Source organism: Balearica regulorum, chromosome Z (genome assembly GCF_011004875.1).
Source record: "Balearica regulorum gibbericeps isolate bBalReg1 chromosome Z, bBalReg1.pri, whole genome shotgun sequence".
NCBI classification, from domain to species: domain Eukaryota; kingdom Metazoa; phylum Chordata; class Aves; order Gruiformes; family Gruidae; genus Balearica; species Balearica regulorum.
The window spans coordinates 37,137,679-37,160,684 of record NC_046220.1 but is presented as its reverse complement, the minus strand read 5'-3'; the positions used below and the strand labels follow the sequence as shown (position 1 = coordinate 37,160,684).

Below are 23,006 nucleotides of genomic sequence, written 5' to 3'. Positions count from 1 at the left end.
GTCCCACTTGGAATTAAATCTGGCAAGGGATGTCAAGGACAAAAAGAAAGGCTTCTTCAAGTCCATCGGCAGCAAAAGGAAGACCAGGGAAAACGTGGGCCCGCTGCTGAATGAGGTGGGTGCCCTGGCGACGGAGGATACGGAGAAAACTGAGTTACTGAATGCTGCCTTTGCTTCCGTCTTTACTGCTAAGGCCGGCCCTCAGGACTCCCAGACCCTGGAGGTTAAGAGAGAAAGTCTGGAGAAAGGAAGACCTTCCCTCGGTTGAGGAGGATAGGGTTAGAGAGCATTGAGGCAAACTCAACAGCCACAAATCCATGGGCCCTGATGGGATGCACCCACGAGTGCTCAGGGAGTTGGCAGATGTTGCTAAGCCACTGCCCATCATCTTTGAAAGTTCATGGAGAACAGGAGAGGTGCCTGTGGGCTGGAGGAAAGCCAATGTCACTCTGGTCCTCAAAAAGGGCAAGAAGGAAGACCTGGGAAACTACAGGCCAGTCAGCCTCACCTCCAACACCAGAGCAGCCTGTGCCCGGGCCCTCCACTTCCAGCTGGGGTAGTGAAGGCTCCCCTGAAGGACCACAGCAACCCCCAAAGAGGAGGACCGGCAGCTCCGATGCCTTTCCAGCCAACAAGAGGCCAGCACCACGGCGGTGACCTGGGAAGGTGCCTCGGGGGACGGCCAGACCAAGTCTGGGCCATCAGCTGGAGCCTGCGCCAGCCCTCAAGGGCTCCCAGCCCCCCAAGTCCAAACATCCCAATAAAAGCAAAGCATGAAAACTACAGGAAAAGTCTCAGTGTTGCTAACAGTGCAGGTGGAATTGCTCTCCTCACCCCTTTTGGCTTTCTTGCCAGGAGGGTGGGATGTGAACCCTGAGGAGTTAACCCTTCTACACGTGACGGGTACTCTTGTCTTCTCCCCCCCAAAGGCAAGTTCTGCCCAGCTCCAGGCCTGCAGCTCTGCAGCTGGTCCTGGGGCAGCTGTTTCCAGCTGAGGGGGTCTCCAGGACCAGCCCACGCCCCACCGCTCATCACCCCAGGCTCGTCCTTGTCCTCCTCATGAGGGGTATCCTCATCACTCCATACAGCTTCCTGAGGAGGGGAAGCGGAGTGGAAGCTGCTGATCTCTTCTCCCTGGGATCCAGCAGTAGTTCCCGTGGGAATGGTTTAAAGCTGCATCAGGGGAGGTTCAGGCTTGATATTCGGAAACCTTTATGTACTGCAAGGGTGGTCAGAGGCTGCAACAGGCTTCCTGGAGAGGTGGTTGGTGCCCCATGTCTGTCAGTGCCTTACAAGCAGGCATTTGGATTATGCCTTTCATGACAGGCTTCAACTTTTGCTCAGCCCAGGAGTGCTCAGGCAATTGGATGAGATGATCACTGCAGGTCCCTGCCAACTGGAACTATTCTGTTCTACTAGCTGTCAATGCCATCAAATCAGCATCATTTGCTTTTCTCCAATTTCTATATTTTTCACTGCCATGAATGTCATCTGATGAAGAATCTCAGGATCTTCTTTTTAAATGTAATCTCATCATACTTGCAGAAAAGGAGAAAATAGAAACAATTCCTTCTAGCCCCATACAATATTTCTAGGCCATCTATGTTGTCTAACTGTTATTGTCTCTTGCTGAATACAGTTTTGCTTACATAAATATTTTTGACATTTACTTGTTCACATTTTAAAATACCAGGCTTTTAAAAACATGTGCTGCCAAGACTTTTTTTGAGAATAGGAACTGAATACTTTGCACACATATATATTGGCTATTATGTGGACCTATATTTTATGTGTACTTTTAATTCATGGATCAGCCCCTGTGAGTTTATTATTTCACTTTTGTTCTCCTCTGAACTCCCTCTTGTATTTCTAAATTCTTAAAGGGAAGAAGGCCCACAGAAAGGAACACTGTGTTCTGCTGCAGTGGCTCTCACTGCATTTTATCAACTTCTCAGCTATTTTATATGACACAATATTTTGCTTTCGTATTTTCTGATTGTTACCCAGAGCATTAGTATCCTGGCTTTCAGGATTCACAAATCCCATGGAAATCAATGCAATATGCCCTCAGTATATTTGTATACAAAACTTAAGAGAATTTTTAGAGGTCCAATTCATTAGCAAAATCCATGTTTAGTATGCCTCAGAAACATAGACATAAGAGATGCCAACTCTGGCACATACAGATAGCATGGTAGACTATCTTTTTATGTATGTAAGTTATTACATATTGCCTATATATTACATATATAACTTAGATGCCCATTCAGGCATTTGCATATCCAAGAATCTGAATAGCATGGAAAAGTGTAGCGAGTGCCTGACATTTTAAGTTGTGCATCCATTTGTAGGGGGGAATAAGGGACAGTGGAGGAAAAATTGACCATGTTAAGAGAACGTCAGTAGTGTTAGACGGCCATTTATCTTCCCCAGAACCTTCGAACTGATGCAGGCTTTCTCAGATCAGATCTCTCTCAGATACAGTACAAGCAGGAAGGATGCATGCATGCAGGAGATTAAAACTCAAATCAAATCATTGCAGAGTTGCAGGCTCTGCATTTGGTCCTCCCGAACACTTCTGTTGTAATCCTGTGGGGCTCCATAGTGTTTAAGGACGAGGAATTACTATAACTCTAGTCATGGCCATTGGGATTGGCACACAGGTAATAGCTAGTCAAATCATAAAAAGCATAGATGAATTCCTGCTATTTTTTGGAGTCCTAAAACTGAATGTCTTCTGATGCTTTCTCTTTCAAGCCAAATAACTCTATGCTTCTACTCTGATCTTTTGCTCATAATTTACCAAGTCCTTTTAGAGTTGTTGTTGAATAAATAATAGTTGAATATCTGGCTGCCTTCTCTTTTGTACGTAAGCAAGTTCCATATAACTCCAGTGATATGAATAAAGTGACTCATATATCACTGCTGTGTCACAAGGGAGTTAGTTAGCCTTAGAGACAGGAAAATCAGTACGAGTCCATGCCATGAGTGAACTGTAAAGATTATGTCTTGGCAATGTCACTCATCTTGAGTAAGTCCCTTTCTGCACACATAAAAAGTCTGCTTCATTAAGAAAAGTAGAATTAAACACTGAGTTAAAAGCCTTAGGATTTGGTCTAGTATTTTTAACTTTTAATTTGGCACTGTAATGGAACAATATGTGCAGCTCGTTCTTATGCAATAAATACCAAAAATTGTTTTGTTGTATTCTTGTAGTTACCAAGCTCATATTGTGCAATAAACTGTAAAACTATTTTTAAAACAATATGGTGCTAATAAAGGCCATATTAATTGGATTCTTTGAGAGTTTTCTGCTAAATTCTTTGTATACTGCCTATTTTCAACAGCATATTTATGTACTAGCAAGTAGAAAAAATTTTAGAAGTTGTTATTTTAATAAAACTTCAGAGATGTGTTTATGGTGCAATTTTACATTTCTGCTACATTCTACAGAAAAGAAATGGTTTTAGTCTCACAGACTGTTCACATGGACACAGGGGCCATTAATGAAAACATCCAAAATTATAAGAGAAGATTAACCAAGAGTTGCCAGTTACCTATCTCCTGTTCACAAACAAGGGGTATTTGGCTGTACAGAATGTTAGTAAAATTTAAATATATCCTATACAAGTTTTACTGAAGGCATAAAGTTGAGGGGATTCAGAAAATCATAATGTATGAGCTCAGTATATGTGTGGGCATATCCACATTCAATCTTTGTACCTACCAAAATGTAGGTGTTATAGAACATGCGGATATATTACTGTGTGTATATATAATTTAGGCAGATTTAACAGAGGACCTGATGCTCACACTTCACAGTGTTGAGTAGCTACCAGTCCACATCACTAGGGAAAAACTTATTTTGCTAATCAACAGTTACTTGCCATGGACTTTTCTTAAAACTTTCCATTAAGTCCTTCGTACTGATGATTATTACAGGCAAGGTTCAGGACTAGCCAGACTAATCTAGCATGGTAATTCCTGTGTTCCCATGAAAATTGACCATTTCTTTTGGTAACTCTCTGGTGTTCCCAGTTTCTGTATCTGGTCTTCCATAACATTCTTATTTGAAGGCACACTCTACAGTCATTCTTCAGTTGCTTTCTAGTTATCCATGTTCCTTCACGAGAGATTCTAATTTTAGCATGTTTTATGTTGTTTTGCCAGTTAATTGCTGAGTTTACAAGAGTTTTTATAACTTAAAGGATGTGTTACCAGTTTACATCCACTTAAGTAAAGTCCATTTTGTGCGCAAACCACCCTACCGATCTCCAACGGAGAGACTAGTAGACTGGACAAGGATATTCTTTTCATGGAGGCCAATTCAGTTTACTACAGTGCAGGGAAGGCAGGCTGGAAGGGCACAGCGATCCCACTCCCCAGCCCCTCTGGTCATTACACACACGTGTAACTATGTACCAGCTGGAAGTTGGGGAAGAGTCAACTGCATTCTCTCCCTCCCCCGAGTCAGTGTGTCTTTCTGGGTAGGGTGTGCTGAAGGAAAGCAGGCTAAAGAGGGGTGAGGGTCTCTGCATGAGGAGGCCACCTACACCACATTTACTGCAGCTGAGCAGTGGAGAGTTTCATCTGGCCAGTTTGCGACTGTAGTCAAGAATGGGCCTTTGTATGTACCACCCACACACCTGCATTTTGTAACTTTATGTCATCTGTGGAAGACACTCCCAATATTAGCTGCAGAAATAGTAACTTCAGCACGGGAAGATCTGTCATCAACTGCAGCTAACATCTCTGTGTTGGGACTAGGACAATGAACGTAACAGAAAATCATGTTGTAATTAGATCAGGTTTTGAACAAAAGACAAATTATTTATTTCTTTCTTCAAATGAAGCATAACACTAAGGTATAAAGGGAGTATAAATAACATCTGATTGTGCTCCTAAGCTCCATGCTATAACTTTCTTGCAATGACATCCTTCAACAAATTAACTACATCATTACTGTTAAGTATTAATTGCACAAAACAGATACACAAAATATATAATGAGCTAGAAAGAGGACAACATTCTTTCATTATGACAAACAACTGTAACAAGAAATGGAAAAAAAAAAAAAACCAAACCAATAGATCTAGGCTTACACAGATGGCAACACTGAGAGTTTTAAGTCCTCTCCTTGAACACATTACATGTGATAAATAATATGCAAAATATTTAAAGAATTTTATTGTTGCTTACAGAAGATACTTAGCAAGCAAAGAGACAGTAGCAATCACTGCCTCATGTCTCATATCCCCATCATTCAATGCAAATTTTTACATTTCATGCAATAATCCTGAGCTTATTTTCAGTAACATTGAAATGTCATCTATAGTAATTACCAAATACATACAGAGCCCAGCTATGGGGTCTATTGTATTCTTAAGGCATGAAAAAAGACTAACAGTTTATTAACTCTGAATGCCACAAACACAGCACAGCAGTTAGAAGGCTCAAAAAAGCTCAGAAAGTGCCAGTGATTTCTGTGCCAAGGTCCTCCCAGAACACGACTGTGAATCATCAGCTCCTGAAAAGGTACAGAATCAAATCCTGGCCTTGCTGACATCAGGGAGTTTTGCCATTGCCTTGACTGCTGGACCAAGCTTCAGAGCTACCAGGAGTGACTCAGACTCCTCTTCATATCCCCAAAAAATTGACAAACTTCCTCTCACTCAAGTCAAGTATGAATGTAAAAAAACAATACCTACATATTGTTTTCTTAATTAGTATTTTAAGTCTATGGAAAGGTTCCATTCAAAATACAGTATGGCAATTAATAAAAAGCCTTTTCAGAAAAAAGCTTATTTGTTAGTCTGATTTATTAGTATGTTAAAAGAGGGGTGGAAGTATCATGAAAAGAACCTCTGCCACGTCTATGCTCTATTTATAAATTATTTTTAATTTTAAAATTAAAGACTTTGGTAAGCCACACCAAGGATATGTGATGCAATTATAGTCTCCATGGTTCAATGGCTCTTCTCAAAGACAAAGAGCACCGCAGCCCTGTCCAGTCATCAAGTGAAGAACCTACCATCTGCATAAATTGTAAGGGGCTAATAGTATCTGGATGGCACAGTTCTTCACATAGTCTCGTATTTTACACTTAAGAAGTTCTTGCAAAATGCCCTGTACTGAGCCAGGGTATTCCAGTTCAGTTAACTAAGCCACTGAAACCAAGGCCAGATTGGTGGTAAGACTTACTTCATACTTACAATTGCATTATGTCCCACACTGGGAACTAGAATAGCAGATGGTCTCCTCCAACTCTGCCACTACTATTGCCTGCCCCTTACGTAGATATTTGCCTAGTTCAGCTCAGAGTTTACAGACCCAGTAGCCTTATCCTTCATCTACAGGTGGCCCACGGTCTGCCATGGAAAGAACAGACTCTGTCATGCAGCCTTTGTGCATACTTCTTTGCCTGCCTGCTCTACTTGCACAGACAAGCCACCCCTTGACAAAGATGGTGTTGTCCAATTATGTCACTGCAAGGCTCTGAAAACTTTGCAGATACACAAATCCAACTTAACTAATTTAATCTAAAACACCAAGTCATAACATCGAAAAAAATGGTTTGTCACAACAAACCATTCAGGAAACTCATTACTGTCTCATTTGAGATAGAAGGAGAAAAAAAGGTTGTTAATATTAGTTACTGGGTTAGAATTTGCATGGTTTTTGGTTAATGTCCACTAATAAATTAGTTAAAGAAGGCTAAGGCTATAAATTGGTACTGTTTCACTTATAAATATTCACTTCATCTCTATTCTCTTCTAAAAAACATGTTAAGGAAAAAGGTGGCCAGAAGGATTATACATGTTGTAAATTGTAATTTGGTTGTCAGGCTGTAAAATCCAAACATGTAAGTGAAGTTGAGCACAGTGTAAGAAAAGCCAGTTTTTAATTAACTTATTTACAAGTTCATAAAATCAACTGAACTGGAGTAGATGTTCTGTGTTTGTCACCAATATTTTATTGTAACTGGTAACTTGCACGCTTTATAGTAGAAGAACAAAAAGAAAATAAAGTTCACTATATACAGCCTTTGTACAGGCTACTTGACTATACACAAGGCATAGTGATCATAACACAACCTAGTCTTCATAGTAATTTGTGCACAAAAAGACACCAATCAGACATTATGTGAACATTACAGTGAAATGACATCACAAGTCCAGTGAAAATTCAGAATAATACAAAACATATTGATCTACTGCAAATGACATCCTTTGAAACAATAAGCCTTTGTTCAGTAGTAACTTAACCAGAGTCTGATGCAGAGATTTGTTGTGTAGTTATAAGTCTTTTAAGCGAAGCAACCTCTGCAGATAAGTTTGCTATGCCCTGCTTCAAATACAGGTTCTCTGACTCAGAGACATTGTAGATATTGTCTTTTATTTCAACAACTCCAGTTTTGCAACCACTCTGAATTTTTACATTGAGTTCCTTCTGATGCCAGAGTTCTGGTTTAAGTGACCAGTCTTGGATGTTAGTCACTTGAACCGAGAAAGGAGTGTGAGAAGAATGCACCAAGCTTTGTGCACCATGTTTTTCAAGCTCAAAATGTCTTTTTGAGGACATGTCAATGGGTGATGACACTTTCTGTGTTGCATCATAGTCATTATCCATTGCTTCCACTTTAACTTGCATGGCTTTGGCTTTAATTCGAAGCTTGTGAGGCAAAGCTGAAGAATTCACTTCTGGAACTTTAACTGTTGCATGAACATTTTTATGTTCAACTGGGGAATGGATTGGACCCTTAGGAACCTGCTGTTCATCTTCTCCATCAGATGACTTTCCAACTACACCATCATCAGTTTCTGACGTTCTGGGGGAATTACTGGAGGACCTATTAACTTGCAAGAGAGGAGGAGAATGTGAGTACACATTAAAGGTAGCCCCCATGTAGTTTGGATATAGGGATGTTTTATATGAACTTCTGTCATCTCTTGGCTCTCTCTCTAATTCCATGGGCTCCTGTTTTATAATCTGGAACTTATTTTCAGGACTTCTGCAGTTGCTTTGTATACGACTTGGTTGAGTATGCTCTACAGATGGTATTTCAGACACATCAGACATTGAGCTTTGAGGAGAATGTTTAATGACAGAAATACAACTGCTACCAACTATAGATGGTTCATGTTCATCTACAAATGAGTTAATATTTGATTTAGAAGTCTGATAGTCTTGGAAATACACAGTTGTTGAGCTACTGAGTTTCTGTATCTCTTGGGCATAAGCTGCAGAACTAATTAAACCAAACTTGAGCTTCAACGAAAGCAGCTCCGCCTTCAAAGTGGCATTCTCCTCTCCCAGTGCAATTAGCTTGTTCTCCAAGACAAGGTCATTCAGTCGTCGTTTTTCACGAGATCTTTTGGCAGCTTCATTATTTTTCCGTCTTTTCTCCCAATACATAGCATCTTTCTTTTCATCTGGAATGAATTCTCGCTTTCTTCTGCAAGCTGAAGATTTGCTTTTTCCACTACTTGCTTCAGTAAGAAGTATATCTTCATTAGTAGACAATTCTTCAGACACTTCTGCTAAAGTAGACTTAAGTACCATGATTTTGTCCACACTGCTACTGGTGTCAACAGGTCCGTGTTCCTTTTTAAGGGTCTGCATTTTTCTCAGCTGCATCAGAAACAATTTGTAGTAGATCTACAATGAGCAACAGAGCAAGCTATTTCCCCAGTACTTCTCACTCCACAACTTGATAAACACAATAATTTTAAATCCACGCATATTCTTCCTTTTCCTTCATACTCTCAGACAGAAGTGTCTAGAACCAATTTTCTTGGCAGAGGACAGAGGCAATGGCAATCTTCTTAAAAACCTGGAATAAATAGAGAATTTGATTACTATTTAGGAATTGCTGGTTTAGGACATGCAAAAGTAGCTTTTGATAAAAAGCTCAGACTAGCATTTGGTTCATTAAACCAGCTGTAATACAAAGACAGCTTGACACTGAAACAACTGATATTTTAAGCTTTATGATAGCTAGGTAGCAGATTTACTTCCAGAACAAATACAATATGATCTAAGGAAAAATCAATAAAAAAATATTTGAGTTTTGCTCCTACAGTAATTTTGTCACAGAACTTTCCGTGATATCACTGACCAACCTAAACCTCCAACACTTAACGCTGCCGGACACCAAGCATGTTGATGAGCAACACTGGAAAGTATCTTATTCTTCCACATTAGAGCATCTCTTCTGAAAACAGCTGTGGTGCGTGACTTAGGAATGCTATATATTTGGGTCCTTCATGGATTAAAAATAACGTAAGCTGATTTAGAGAAGCTGGAGTGCTTTCTATTGTCTTAAAATAACACCACTACCCATTAAAGCTATTAAAGATTTAATTATTGTTTTTGCATCCTATAAATATATATATATACAGATATATGTATCTATATACAAATGTTTATACATACACACACTTGGAATTTTAAAATGCCTTTTTGATCAATCAATTATAACTAGTAAATACACAGATATAATTTGGGCAAATACCTAACTTTTAAAAAATTATGTAATACATTTTTTCTTGTCTCTTACAAAGAAAAGTTTAAAATCAGTATTGAAACATGCATTAGAGAAATAACATTTAATTAATAATTGCATTGGAAAAATAGTCTTATTACATTAAAGTTTAGTTTAATACCATTGAGGCACGTGCACCTTTAGAAAACAGTGTTTGCATTAAAGTGGAAGTTTAGATCTAAAAGTCTTACCATTAACAAAGGAAAACTAGCTTAACCTTTAGCTTCAGACATTTTAATCATTAAATATAACTTAGCATTTAAACTGGCCTTTGCTTTATTTAGTCTCTCTTAATGCAAAAATACTTTATTCTCATAAGATCATTTGGTCTTGATCTGAGATACAGCTTCTCAATATCTCATTTTCCACAGTTAGTCATGTTCCTGGTAAAATAAATATAGTATGCCAAGTGCTTTTATAGAACTGACTACTGAGTCAGCAATGATTCTTGCCTGTATAACAGAAAAAAAAGAAAAAAAAAAAGAAAAAATCAGCCACTTCAGATTAATGTCACTATTTATTGGGAATGTTTTTACAATGACTAATGAAACTAATTTTAACGTTATCAGTTGGGAAAGTTATAAAAGAATTAATGAATTGTATTCTGCCAGTTTCTCTTGTCTTTTCCAGAAGGGAAAGAGGAGTGAGTGATGTAATAACAATTAAGCAGGGTCATAAAGACTCAGGTTTCAAGCTGGGTTCTGTTCCATCAAACCATGCCAACTCTTCTGTCATGAAAAATTAACACATTTAATAGAGCAGCTAAGTAGAATTTCCTAAAATCCATGGTTAATTACTGACATGTAACTATTTGTCTTCAATAATATGGCCTTAATGGCAAATAGAGTTAGAAGCCAGCCACACCAAAGACAGCATCTAACATTTTAATGCAAAAGCAGCACCACAAATTGCCATGTTTGTAAAGGAGAAATGTATCTCTAATATACGAGTAATTACATAGTTAGATCCTGATCCAAAATTCAAACTAGAGTCAAAGGGAGTTTTCTGTCAAGTTAAATAGGAGCTGGATCAGGTCTAAAACCAAAAATAAGCCCCACAACAAAGCAGCATCAGTTTGTCCAAACTTTCAGTATAATTTGATTTGCTGAAGAAGCTGGATAGCCATTCCATCCATTTCACTGCTACATGTAATCAATGGTGTAATTAATATGCATACCATTTTAAATCTAGTGAAACCCAATACTTCAAGGAAAAAGAAAATCATTGTTGAGCACACAGAATTTAACAATAAAAAAAGACAAGACAAGGCCACCTGAATTTCTGTGGCATTTGTAGAATATTCAGTCTCTGTAACATGACTGTACATTAAAAGAAGAAAAATACTGGGATTTTATTTTGTTACCCTATAGTACTGGGAACACACAGCTATTGATCCGTAATTGTCTTGATATACTACCATCAGTGTATTCACTTGCATCATTAACAATTTCTGCATTTCTGAGGAAATGCATACACATTCTTATGGCACCCAGCACAAAGCAGTGTAACATGTACTGAACACCTATAGAATCATCACTCATCTCTTAGCCAACCTGGCCATCTCAGCCAACTCTCACTGGTGTCAAAAGGGTTCAAATGAACTTTTGTAAAATTTCAGAGCCTTACCAATACAGAGGTCTTACTGAATTTAAGAGTACTCAAGAGCTACGCTCAAACCCAAATAAAACTACTTATTCTCTTAGAAAGGGATACTAATATGCATACATCATTATTGTCTATGTATTTATCTGCCATATACCTGGGAACATCTACACTTACTTGAAACAGCAGTAACAGCAGCAAGTACTTAGAAACACAGGATTTGTGTGTATTTTAGAAGAATGAAACTATACTCATGCAGATTTAATACAACTTTTTTTTCCTTCTTATATTCCAATCTTCCATTTCCACATGATATAGAAGCAATATGTTTAGTCTTGAACAAGACTGTTTCAGGATAAGAACTATGACTTTGTGTCTATCTGTATGCTGTTTCAGGATAAGAACTATGACTTTGGGTCTACATGTATGGTCTCCAGCTCAAAGTGATCCCACTTTGGTGTTTGTCCAACACTGCGATCTAGGAAAAGTACTACTAATGATAATAACAATGATAATACTACTCAGCAAAAAGATGGTTTGTGGGGTTTTTTCCCCTAAATGAATGTAAACTAATGGCATAATTCATCAGTGTGACAGCCTATCAAGTAAAAACTCGGCTGCATGTCCAAACATCATCTCCTGCAGCCTAACCCTAGCACTGTGCTGCACTTAACCCATCAAGCTGCAGAGTTCACATCCCATGTTCCACCAGACTTCTACGGTTTGGGCCATTCCAGTGCACAATCTGCTCACTGTAGCACTGAAAACTCCTGTTTTGGCCAGTCTCCTCCTGTACACGTTGTTCCTGGGGCAAATAGAACACACATAGAATGCAAGTCTACAGCAAATACTGTGTATCAAAATGACCATGTTTTTGCATGCTGTATTCAACTCTGCTTTCTGCCAGAGTCTATCAGTAAAGCTATCCAGACAGACAAGTAACCCACTGACATAGTCTTACCGGTTTGCTATTTATGCAGTTAGTTCTAATGCCATTACTTTAGTGAACTAACAAAACAACAATAAATCTTTAGCTCTTTCCACATCTTCCTTGAGCACTTTTATCTGGTAACTGGAATTGCTGCTTTACAAACAGGAGTCAAAGCCCTTGTTTATTGATACCTCTTCATGTGGATCAGCCCAATGCTGAGTCTGTAAACAAATTAAAATCCATCTGATGATAATGGCAAAATGCCTTCAAGGAAACCAGCCATTTCAACTTCACTTGCATTTTATAATTCCACTGGAAAACATCAGTATTTACACATAAATTAATGAACTGTAATGATTCCTCTGACTGTATTTCAAATTCCAATATTTTCCCTTATGATTAATTTTTCAATTGCTTTATCACTCCCTCAAAGTGTTATAAAACCAACATTTAATACTGCCTTACATTAGTCACTCTTAAAGATTTTTTTTTTTGGGTTGGTTGATGTTAATGGCATTGAGTGCCAATTCAACAATGTAATAACACTCGATCCTATTAACTTAATTACAGACCCAGTCTTGCTCCCACAGCAATTTTGCCATTGGCTTCAATAGAAGCAGGATACAATCCCGGATCCAAGTATTAATGAGACTGTTGTAAAGAACTCATGCTATTGAAGCAAGAAATTAAGTACGTAGAAATCATGAAAAGTTAATTTTTCCATGGACTTCAAATAATACTTAAGTGATCTGATTGTGTCAAAACAGTACATTAAGGATCTGATCCTAGGGATTTGTGCATTCACACTGGAATAACGGAAATGTTTCCAAAAGGTTGAAGGACAGGGCCACAATCTTACCTCTCTCTCTTCCATGTAATTTAATTACGTAAGTCATTTCTGTTTTAGAGAAGACAGGTCAGTCTCCCCATGTAGTATGTTTCCCCACAGAGTAACTGTGTATTATTGTTTGTATTTAGGAAAATAATTCATACTATCTCCAAGGATGATTTTTCAAACATATTCCGGAATGAGGTAACTGATTGTTTAATTCCGTTGCTCTAACGTTTTGATAGTGATTCTATGAAGCTAAATGAAATCCCATTTCTAGCTGTTGGATGCTCAAACACAATTCACTTTTGTATCACTATGCATCCAAAAAAATTTCTCTCAGTCCTTCAAAAATAGAAGGAAATAAGGCCTAAGTATACCTTGTTTCAAAAAAGAACCACGCCTCTATCACCAGCACCACTACATGGCAAACTGCAGAAAAAAAATAAAAGCTCATATTGACAGGTGTCTGTGTCTATTTTCAGTTGTTGTTGTCCATGTTTTGCATTGGTATCATTAATTATATTCTGCTACCATTCTGCCATGGTTTATTTATTTTGAAAATCTGTCTACATACCAGAAGAGCTGGCGTAGAACCTGCTCATACATACCAAAATGACCAGTTTGCAGTCTAAACTTTGAAAAACTGAAAAATATAGTTTGCACTTTACCTTCAAAGTGTTTTAAAAACAGTTGCTATCTGTCTCAAGACTTTTATGAGGGACAGAAAATATATCATCCTCATTACACACACAGGACAGGAAACTGAATTTAAGCTTAGATGGTGAATACACAACCTGCCTAAACACTGCTGTAATACTTTGAAGCCACTCTATCTCTACTGCTTTTCACAGACAAAAATCATGCTATGAAATTCTGCACCTCTCAGGTCTATCATGATTCACAAATCCTCTCCAACAGAGGATGTGGCCACATTCCAACCTCGACTGAAATCCTTCAACATACTTTGTCTTGCCTTTTATCTAGCACCTTTAGTAAAATAATGTTTCTGTTGAAGAGAAGCTTTAATGCTGGCTCCGCTGGAAGAGTCATATTATCCCTAGGATAGATTTGCGGGCAAGAGGGTCTAGGCAATGTAGACCATATGAAGTTCAAATTTTCTGGAAAAAAACCCTAGCTGACCACATTTTATGCTATGATGGAGAGGGTATCCCCTGTCACAAAGGGGAAAAGCATTTACGATACAAATCTTACCACCAATTATATAGTTGCACTCACAGACGCTATGAATCCATTACAACAGCATGAAGCAATGCAGAACTATTGATCCTGTACACAGCTCCCTTTTCTTGCAACTTCACGGGCATCTTAAGGGCTTACGGTTTCAGGATCAGCATGTAATTAGGTCAGTGGAACACTGATGATGATGATAGCTTTGTACAAGATGACCCATTTTTGCTAAAATGTTGATCATCTTATTGCAAGAAAAAAAAATGGAAGATGTCTATGCATTATAGTCCATTGGGAACATCAAAAATAATTTATTATGACATTTTTCAATAGAATATAAAAAATTAATAAAATCATCACAGAACTTGGAACTCTATTGCACCTTCATATTACACACCTCCAAGATATACCAAGAAAGTTGATGTCGTATGTAATTTTTACAAAAGGCTTTCATTGTTAGGAAAATTACTTAAGTTACTTTTTATCTTAATAACTACAAATTAACTCATTAAAGCACAGCCTGCTTCCCAAAGGTAAATTACACAAATTATGCAAATAAAATTATTATTTGGAGAGCACAAAACATATGTTAAAGGTAGCTGTTGCTCAAAAAGGTCAGTCAAGGTTAATATGTGCAAAGCTGACCTATATTTTCTTCCATTTCCTTAGGAAGACAGTATTATTCTATCATCAGCTCTGTTAAATTGTTTCAAAATAAACTGTTTAGTGCTCTGATTTGGGGGGGGACGGGGGACAACAGGGACAACACAAAATCTAAGAATGTTACTCAAAGCACCAGGAAAAACTTTGTAATTTAGAAGCAAAGAAAATGTATATATAACTTGCATAAATATTTAATTATATATAATATATAGTATGAGTATATACATCATGCTATTTTAAATATCACATCACTTTCCAGTATTTTTAATGAAACCCAAGTAGAAACAGTTACTGTACTCTAGTTACAGTACTATGACAGTATGCTTCTCATCACTTCAATAGCTACTTGAGAGCAGGAAAAACTAAACTGCAAAAAGCTAAAACTTAATAGTAACAATGTTCTGGAAATAAGATCTCAGCTTTTCCCTAGTTAAGAATCATTAAAAAAAAAATCAAATATTAATTATTCTGACCACAAATGGCTTTCTATTATTAACTGTGTTCTTAAAATGCCAAGCATGGACCAGACCTTCAGCTGACCTAAATTTATATAGCGCTATTTAAAGGCAGCAGAATTATGTCAATTAATCCCAGCTGATGCTCTAAACATGCATCTTGTTATATAACAACTGAAGTACAAATACATAAAACAAACACTGCATGTAAAATGTTGGTATCTACCATTCACTGCAAACGGAACAGAAAAATAGCACTCTTTGGAGCTCCAATTCTGTGAGATGGCCCAGGCAGTAAGATCACTGCCCATGCTGAGCACGTTTCTTTATTGGGTTGCATTCCACTCATAAGAGGAGGTCTTGCAGCACTGGCACCTATACTGCTAACTGCTGTGAAGCTACTGCTGTGGCAAAATCTGTTTAATTATTGAAATACTTCAGGACAGACTGAAAATTACACCAAGATGGAGCAACTCAAGAAAGGGGAAAAAAACCCCTATCTAAGGCATTCTTTCTCATAGAAGATAGATTTGTGTAGTATCTGTCACTAGATTCAGTCTCATAGTATGCTAATTTGGACATGGATCAATTCAACATGTGAATTAGGAAAAAAAACCAGGTTATCTAAGGAGGTCTTAATAATAATTGATTTCAGACCTACCTTTTAGTACAAGTTTTTAAGAACGTTGCTTCTATGACATTTTGAGTCAAGTCCAAGTATGCCCTTGCTTACACAACCTTATTTTTGACAGCCATGCTTAGCATCAGTATTAGACAGTTACATATACTTTGTTTGGAAAAAAAAAAAAACAACAGATTTTTGGTTATTATTTTCAAACACTAAAACAGAAATCAACTGTCATTTTCTTTTAGAAAGAACTGCAGGAATTGGCCATCTATTTGCATTTTTCTTCTATTACATATCCTAAGCACATTTATATCTCATAACTGGCTGTAATGATCATGGCAAGGTCACCTAGAAGAGTCAATTAAGCTGATGAGTCAGATACATTGCTTAACAGTGTGTAATAAGACTCAAACAGAGGATTTTATTGTTCATATTATTGCATCATAGTTATGTTATAACAGCAGCGAGATTGCTGTCTGGAAAAAACTATTGCATAAGGATAGTTTGCATAACTATTTGTTAAAACAAGTCAATTTAAAATGAGCTAAAGGTTTATTTTATTTATGACTTTTATTTCAAGATAAAGAATTGAAAAAACCAGCATGGTACTGATACCTTTCACAGACTCTATTTAGACTTTATTGCAATAGAAGGAATATGTGTAGGTTCCACAAATTTTGGCCAAAGCACAGCAAATAGTGTTCCTTCTTAGGATGAGATAAATTATGAGGAGGTCATGTAAGTTCACATTGCTTATGGGAAGACTCTAAGCTTTTTGACGCCTCTCAAATCAGTTCCTTTAAACCAAAAAACAAACCACAGCAGAAACTTGAGGCTTTGAAGTCAAATCCAGGAAGCTGGATATTTTAAAAGCTAGTTAAGAGTCTTTTGCAGAATGAGTTAAAAATATAAAGTAAATAAAAATGGAAAGTAGAGACAAATCATTCTAAAGAGTGTTAGCACTTCAACAGTCAAAGACATCTGTAATGTGAGAACTTTTATAACAATAACTGTTAGTGCCAATGATATTAAGGATCTTTATTCATTAATTCTTGAACTTGTTGGTTTAAATCAGGTCTTTGGGCCAAAACGCGAATCCTTATTCATTCAAGTTTCCCATCAAAGTCAACACTTTGATTGAATAGGGACCGTAAAGGTGATGCACATAGCAATATTTTAAATTAGACTCTGGATTGAATTAATTACTGAGGAGGGCAAAGATGACTCAAAGTAGGTTACATACACAGGAGTGAACACAATGAAACTGAGTGCAATCATCCAAGTTAAAAGGAAAAAAAATGGAGTTGTTTTCCACTACACAGGAGTGAACACAATGAAACTGAGTGCAATCATTCAAGTTACAAGGAAAAAAAAATAATCAGGTTGTTTTACACAACAGTAACTCTGAGACAGCTTCACGATCAAAGCTGTACTTGACCCCAATAATCAAGTAGCAGAAAAGTTTATGCATAGTATCAAGAATATCATATTTTTAAAATACTCTGCTGCTACCACTTACAGCAGGTATACCAAACATAAAGACAGTGGTTGGGGTACTCAGTTTGGACTTTGGAGGTTTTTGTCACAAGCACAGTGATGTTATTTTTGTCTGCTTAAAGGATCGTTTTAGTCACACACAAAAATCACCTCATCTTGAAAGCCAAGTTATCAGCAGGAACTTTCAAGCTATGCTCCTGTCAAGGATACAGCACAAGCTGACCCCCGAGTACAGGACGTCCAGCCACGGCTTTTGCCACTGCAAAGCCGAAGTGACTTGGCAAAATAGCAGAATTGGGCAATGGCCATTTTTTGTTGTTGTTGTTGTTGCCCGTTACGTAAGGAGAAAGCCGAAAATACTCGGGTCGCGGGGGGGGGGTGTCCTAGGCTATCTTATGCCTACCTGCGAGTCGTACCCCTCCCGCGGGGCGGGGAGGCAGTACGGGGGGGGGGGGGGGGGGGGGCTTTGTCTGGCGCTCCCTGCATGCAGGCGACGGTGGGGCAAGGGGGGGGGGGGGGGGGGGGGGGGGGGAGACGGGCAGAGGGGTGGGGACCCTCCGCGCTGCGGAACCGAGCTGCGGGGATACGGCGCTGGGCGCCTATCCCCGCACCGCGCCCGCCACAAAGGCGGCCCGGCGGTCCCTACGTGACCGGCAGCGCATGGCGCCCGGCCCGCTCCCCCCTCAGCACGGCCCCGCGCTATCAGCCCGCCGCCCCCCCACCCGCCCGCCCGCCGCCGCCGCCCCAGCCCAGAACAAAGGGCTGAGGGGGAGCGCCAGCGCCCCCAGCCCTCGCTCGCCCGCCGCCGCGCCCCAACGGCCACCAACGGCTCCCAACGGCCGTTGGGGAGACGGCGAGGCCCGAGCGCCGAGCGGCGCAAGCCTGAGGGGAAGGTGGAAGCGGGATCGGGCTCCGCGTATGGGCTCCGCTTCCCGCCGGGTCTGTCACACTGACCTACTTGCGCTGCTGGCGGGTGCCCCCGGGGACCGGTTCCGCTGCGCCCGGGGGACCGGCGGCACCTGGTCCCCCGCCCGCCGCGGCCGTCAAGGCACGGGCGGGACGGCTCTACCACTCTACCTCGGCGTGGCTGACATCTCCTAAATGCCTTCCTCCCTTAAATTAGACTTTTTTTTTTTTTTTTTTTTTAAAGAAACAGCAAGTGAAAGCCCGTACCGGAGAGATGGCTCAGCGTCTGGGTGAATGCCTTCCTAAAAATACAGCCTTATCAAAACGTCTCTGAAGGCGTGGAGTTAAAAATCCGAGCAAATGGCCTCGAACGTCTACACGCACAGCTCTGGAGAAAAGACCAGAAATAGCACATGAAGCCACAATTGCTAAAATGCGATGGGGCTAAATATAGACCAACACAAATCTCGTTTTAAGGCACCCGGCACGCAGCCGGCGAGCGCGCCTTGCCTCCCCACTTATCCAGTTGTCTACTTCCCTTATTAAACGCACTTTAACAAAATCTGTTACAGTTACGGGTTTGGGAGGGTTTTTTGGCTTTTTTCAGAGCGAGATTGTCCTAGTTTCTTTGTACCGAGATTATAAAATCGCATAATTAGCTCCCTCTTCCCTGCCCGGCTGCCAGCAAATTCTGTGGTTACATAATGCAACATTTCCAGGAACTATGATGCGATCGGTCCCGCAGCGCCTGAAAAACAGCGACAAAAGTGACGAAAAGGGCTGAGGCAAGCGCAGCCCCGCACGGCGCGGGGCCGGGCCGCTGCCACTAATCCCACTTGCCCGCGGGCGGTCAAGATCCCCCAACGCCGCCCGAAAAGAGGGAGGCTCGCCGGCAGGCTCCGTCAACACGCAACTCCCGGGGGTTTTGGGACCGAGGCGCGGTTGGCGCTCGGGACCCAGCCCTCCGCTCCGGCCGGCGGCCGCCGCGGCAATCCGCTCCGCGCCACTCACGTTATGCAACGCGGAAGATCGGCTCCAGCGGAGCTGCCACTGGCTCGCTATGGGGAGAAGCAGGGGGTCGGTGTGGGGGGAGTAGGGCGGCGCGCCGGGAACAAGCACTCTCCGTGAGGGAAAGCCGTCGGCGGGCATTTGCCGGGCTGCCTCCCGCGCCGCCACACACACGCCAGCGCGCAGAGCCGGGCCGCCCGGCGTACCCCTCCCCGCCCGGCGGCAGCCGGAGCTGGCTGGGCTCGCGTTATGTAACAGCCGCTCCCAGCCGAGGGGAAGAGCGGCGGGCGCCGCAGCCCGGGCGGACACCCTAACTTTGTACCCGCACGCCTTCCTACCTGCAGCACACCGCGGGGCGCCGAGCAGACCCCGCCCCGCGCCGGGCCGCGGGCGAGGCGAGGCGGGCGGTGGTGCGATTCGGTGCGATGCCGTACCGCGCTGTGCAGGCAGCAGCGGAGCGGCTGGGCGCGAGCGTGCAGCGACGGCGGCGGCGCGGAGGGATGTGTGTTAGTAGGTCAGGACTGCGCGGCGCGGAGCTCATAGCCCGCATGCCAGCCGCGCCGCGCCGTGACTGGCATCGTCGTCGTTCCAATCGGCGCCGGGCGCTGCCCGTGGACGACCAATGGGAGCGGTTGGGGGCGGGGCGGGGCGGGGCGCGGGGCAGTGTGTGGTACAGTAGGTCTGTGTGCTGGCGATTGCATAACCGCCGGCGGGGCGGGGGGCGGCGGGGGGGGGGGAAGGGAGGAGAGCGGCGCGGGGGGGCGCCGGCACTTACGTAACCGCCGCGGCGCCACGCGGTAGCGCGCAGGGGGGCGCTCGCCCCGCGCAGCCTCCGCAGGGGCGCAGAGCCGCGGCATCGCGCCCCCTACCCGGCGGCAGGGGCTGAGCGCCGCCGCCCGCGCTGCCGGGGGAAACGGAGCGCGGTGGGGCTCTCGCAGCCTTACCGCTGCCTTGGTGCGTGGCGTCATCAGATTGTATCTGTGTGGCGTGTAAAAATCAAACCCTCAGCCCCAGCGGGAGCGTTGTCGTCTGAGAGCAATTGCTCAAGACCCAGGAGCCGTGCTCCTGAGGCACGTACCTGCCACCTAGCCACGCATATGGGTAATCCGCCGGTGGATCGCGCTTCGGCTTTGACTCGCGGAAAATAGTAATAATAGTCGTAAAAGGGAGGAGAAAAATGAAACGGGGGGGGGGGGGGGGGGAAGGAACCCGCTGACGGTGGCCGGGCTCCGCGTTGGGCGTGCTCGCTGCCGGCACTTGGTACCGTGGGCTGCAAGGCTTACCCTGCGCGGCACGGCCGCTGCTCGCCTTCACTCACCGTCAAGGGTGAAGGATTTTGACAGCATTTCTTCCGCCGGCTTCATCTCTGCCCTCATGCCTGAGGCGGCAGCGCGGAAATGCTGCTCAAAAGCGGGGAGACGCTTCGGAGGAACTCGCCCGCGCTGCCCGCTCGGCGCCGAGGGGCGCTGCCTGCAGTCCCACCTCTCCCGCACCTTCAAGCCCTACTTCTCTCTGCAGGGCATCACAAAGAGCCGAGATTCAGTAAGAGAGTCTCGTGCTGGTTTGACCCTTGTTTAATCTCCGTTTTAGAAAATGACACACGGCCAGCAAGAAATTCAGTTCTCCTCTCGGAATGTGTTTGAATGTACATGCGTTCGATTAAGTGCATGATATGTATCTTCCTCATTTTTTTCCTCGCAGCAGGTTTGTCACTCATCGTCTTTTTTTCCTTCACTTGTAAAATTTATGGAGACAACAGAAATTTTTATTTATTAAATCCCAGTTACAGAACATAAATGATTCCTGATTTCATTCTGTTAAACACTCTTACCAAAATAGCGCAGTCCTCACTGGCATAGCTCTGTTATATTACTCTATCATCCTGTATTTACATGTCAACAGAGGTAGCCCTCTGGAGCAAAGCAAACCTAACAGAAAGCAAATTCAGAAGAGTTCACTGAATACTTTTTGGTTTATCTCAGCCCTCAATCTTTTATCACACTTAGCCATACCATCCCTCCACAATAAATCTAAGTGCCTTGAATTCATTTGTATATATCTCCCCAGATTATTTATAATGCAAGTCTAATAACCTTTACTGGCATCGATTTTCCCCTCTCCCCTCCCTGTTTCTAATACCTAGGGTATGGAGCCTTGTTAACAGACTACGGAGCACACCATGACTGGAAAGGGGGACTCAAAAGCAGCTTGAGTCCAAGACATCAACCATTGTCTCCTGGGAGCTGCACAGTCAATTTTTTTGCTGTTCTTCCGCTTGCCAGTGGATGTACATACACACAAAGACAGCCTGCATGCGACTGGAAATGTCAGGCGTGAGCTCTAGTAATGAGCTCAAAGACCTGCTTGCTCGTAAATATTGTTGATCTGCTTAAGGTCTTAGGCACGCTGGAGAACCTACGCGAGGAAACGTGTGCAGCACACATTATGTCCCGTACCTACTGTATGTATTGTACTAAGACAATGCACTGAGGGTCACAGGACTGTCAAAAACTAAAGTAAATCCCAAAACTTCAGGTAATATTTTAAAAGGAAGGGTACATGCCATTTTCACCGTGGAAAATGTTTGCGATGAATCCTGGGCATGTAATTTTAACAACTTTAAATCTCTTATCTTGAAAAAATAAATGCAGTAGCTCAAATCTGCGTTCATAACTTAGATTCCTGAAATATAGAAAGAAGTCTCCAAGGCAATAATAACCTTCCTACGTGGGTGGACAGTCCTGGAAATAATATTCCAGATGGAGTTTTGTCGCCTAGTTGCTTATATATTTGGCACTAATTATAATCAGCCATAAAACCAGATCTGATCTTTCTCCTAGATTCATAACAAAGATAATTACTATATTTCACATTATTTCTACTCTGTGGAGGTCAGGAGAGTCAAAATCTTCCACAGCAAAATCTGTTCTTACTCTCCACACCTTACAGTGGGTACTTGGTAAATCCAAGGATAAGGTGAGATAGAGGGCTGAATGCTGATGTGGTTGAAGGAACATATTCATCATTTTTCTTCCTCTCCTGAGGTACAGAAATAAATAGCACTAATAAAAGCCATAGCTAGCATTCTGCACAAAGGGAGTCTAAGGCTTTCGGGAAAACTCTAAAAAGAGAATCTTTCTATGATTATCCACCTCTGCTGATTTTTCCTACTGGAGGGATGAAGTAGGTCATGAAGACCTTTAGCTAAATTCTCAGCTGACTGTAGCATGGTAAGATTTATACTTGCTTTTGGACGGCACAATATTAACTTCAGCTGCTTTAGATTCATTAGTATTTATTGCTACATGACTTAAACCCTCTTAACACTACCTCTGATTTTGGCTTAATGAGTATTGCTGAGACTACACTGAGTCATAGTACTACATGGAGGGCCTAGAAAAGGGGCATTTGAGAAGTAATTGACAAAAATATTGCAGAAAGTAATGTCTGTCATCTCTAACATTGATTGTCGACTCCTTTGCATTCACTTGTGTCCATGCCTCTTGGGTTTTCTGTAATACAAGCTTTGAGTGTGACCCAGCCTGAAATTCAGAATCAGTTGAAGTCAACAGTAAAAGTCCCAGTGCCTCCAAAGAGGAAAGGCTTTAATTCCTCTCCTTTGTTATAGTGCACATACAGTACAACATAATAATTGAAATAACATGTAGTTTGGAGCAAAATAAGAATAAAATTCTTTTTAAGATTATAATCCATTAAACATATTTTAATGATTTTTGTATATGTGTGTGTGT

The 23,006-nt window shown here is 41.7% G+C and overlaps 1 protein-coding gene and 1 long non-coding RNA gene across 2 annotated transcripts; both read right to left on the bottom strand.

Moving 5' to 3' along the window:
- Positions 1 to 4,809: 4,809 nt before the first annotated feature.
- On the bottom strand, positions 4,810 to 8,905 carry NFIL3 (nuclear factor, interleukin 3 regulated). Its single transcript, XM_075741022.1, has one exon. It carries the CDS (start codon positions 8,635 to 8,637, stop codon positions 7,261 to 7,263), a length of 1,377 nt encoding a protein of 458 aa, XP_075597137.1. The 5' UTR covers positions 8,638 to 8,905; the 3' UTR covers positions 4,810 to 7,260.
- Positions 8,906 to 9,553: 648 nt separating this feature from the next.
- LOC142599583 (uncharacterized) lies at positions 9,554 to 19,878 on the bottom strand. The gene is made up of 4 exons (XR_012833154.1): positions 19,593 to 19,878; positions 18,514 to 18,634; positions 11,569 to 16,640; positions 9,554 to 11,526 (listed from the first exon to the last, which is right to left on the bottom strand). It is a non-coding gene; the product is annotated as an uncharacterized LOC142599583 (long non-coding RNA).
- Positions 19,879 to 23,006: the final 3,128 nt, after the last annotated feature.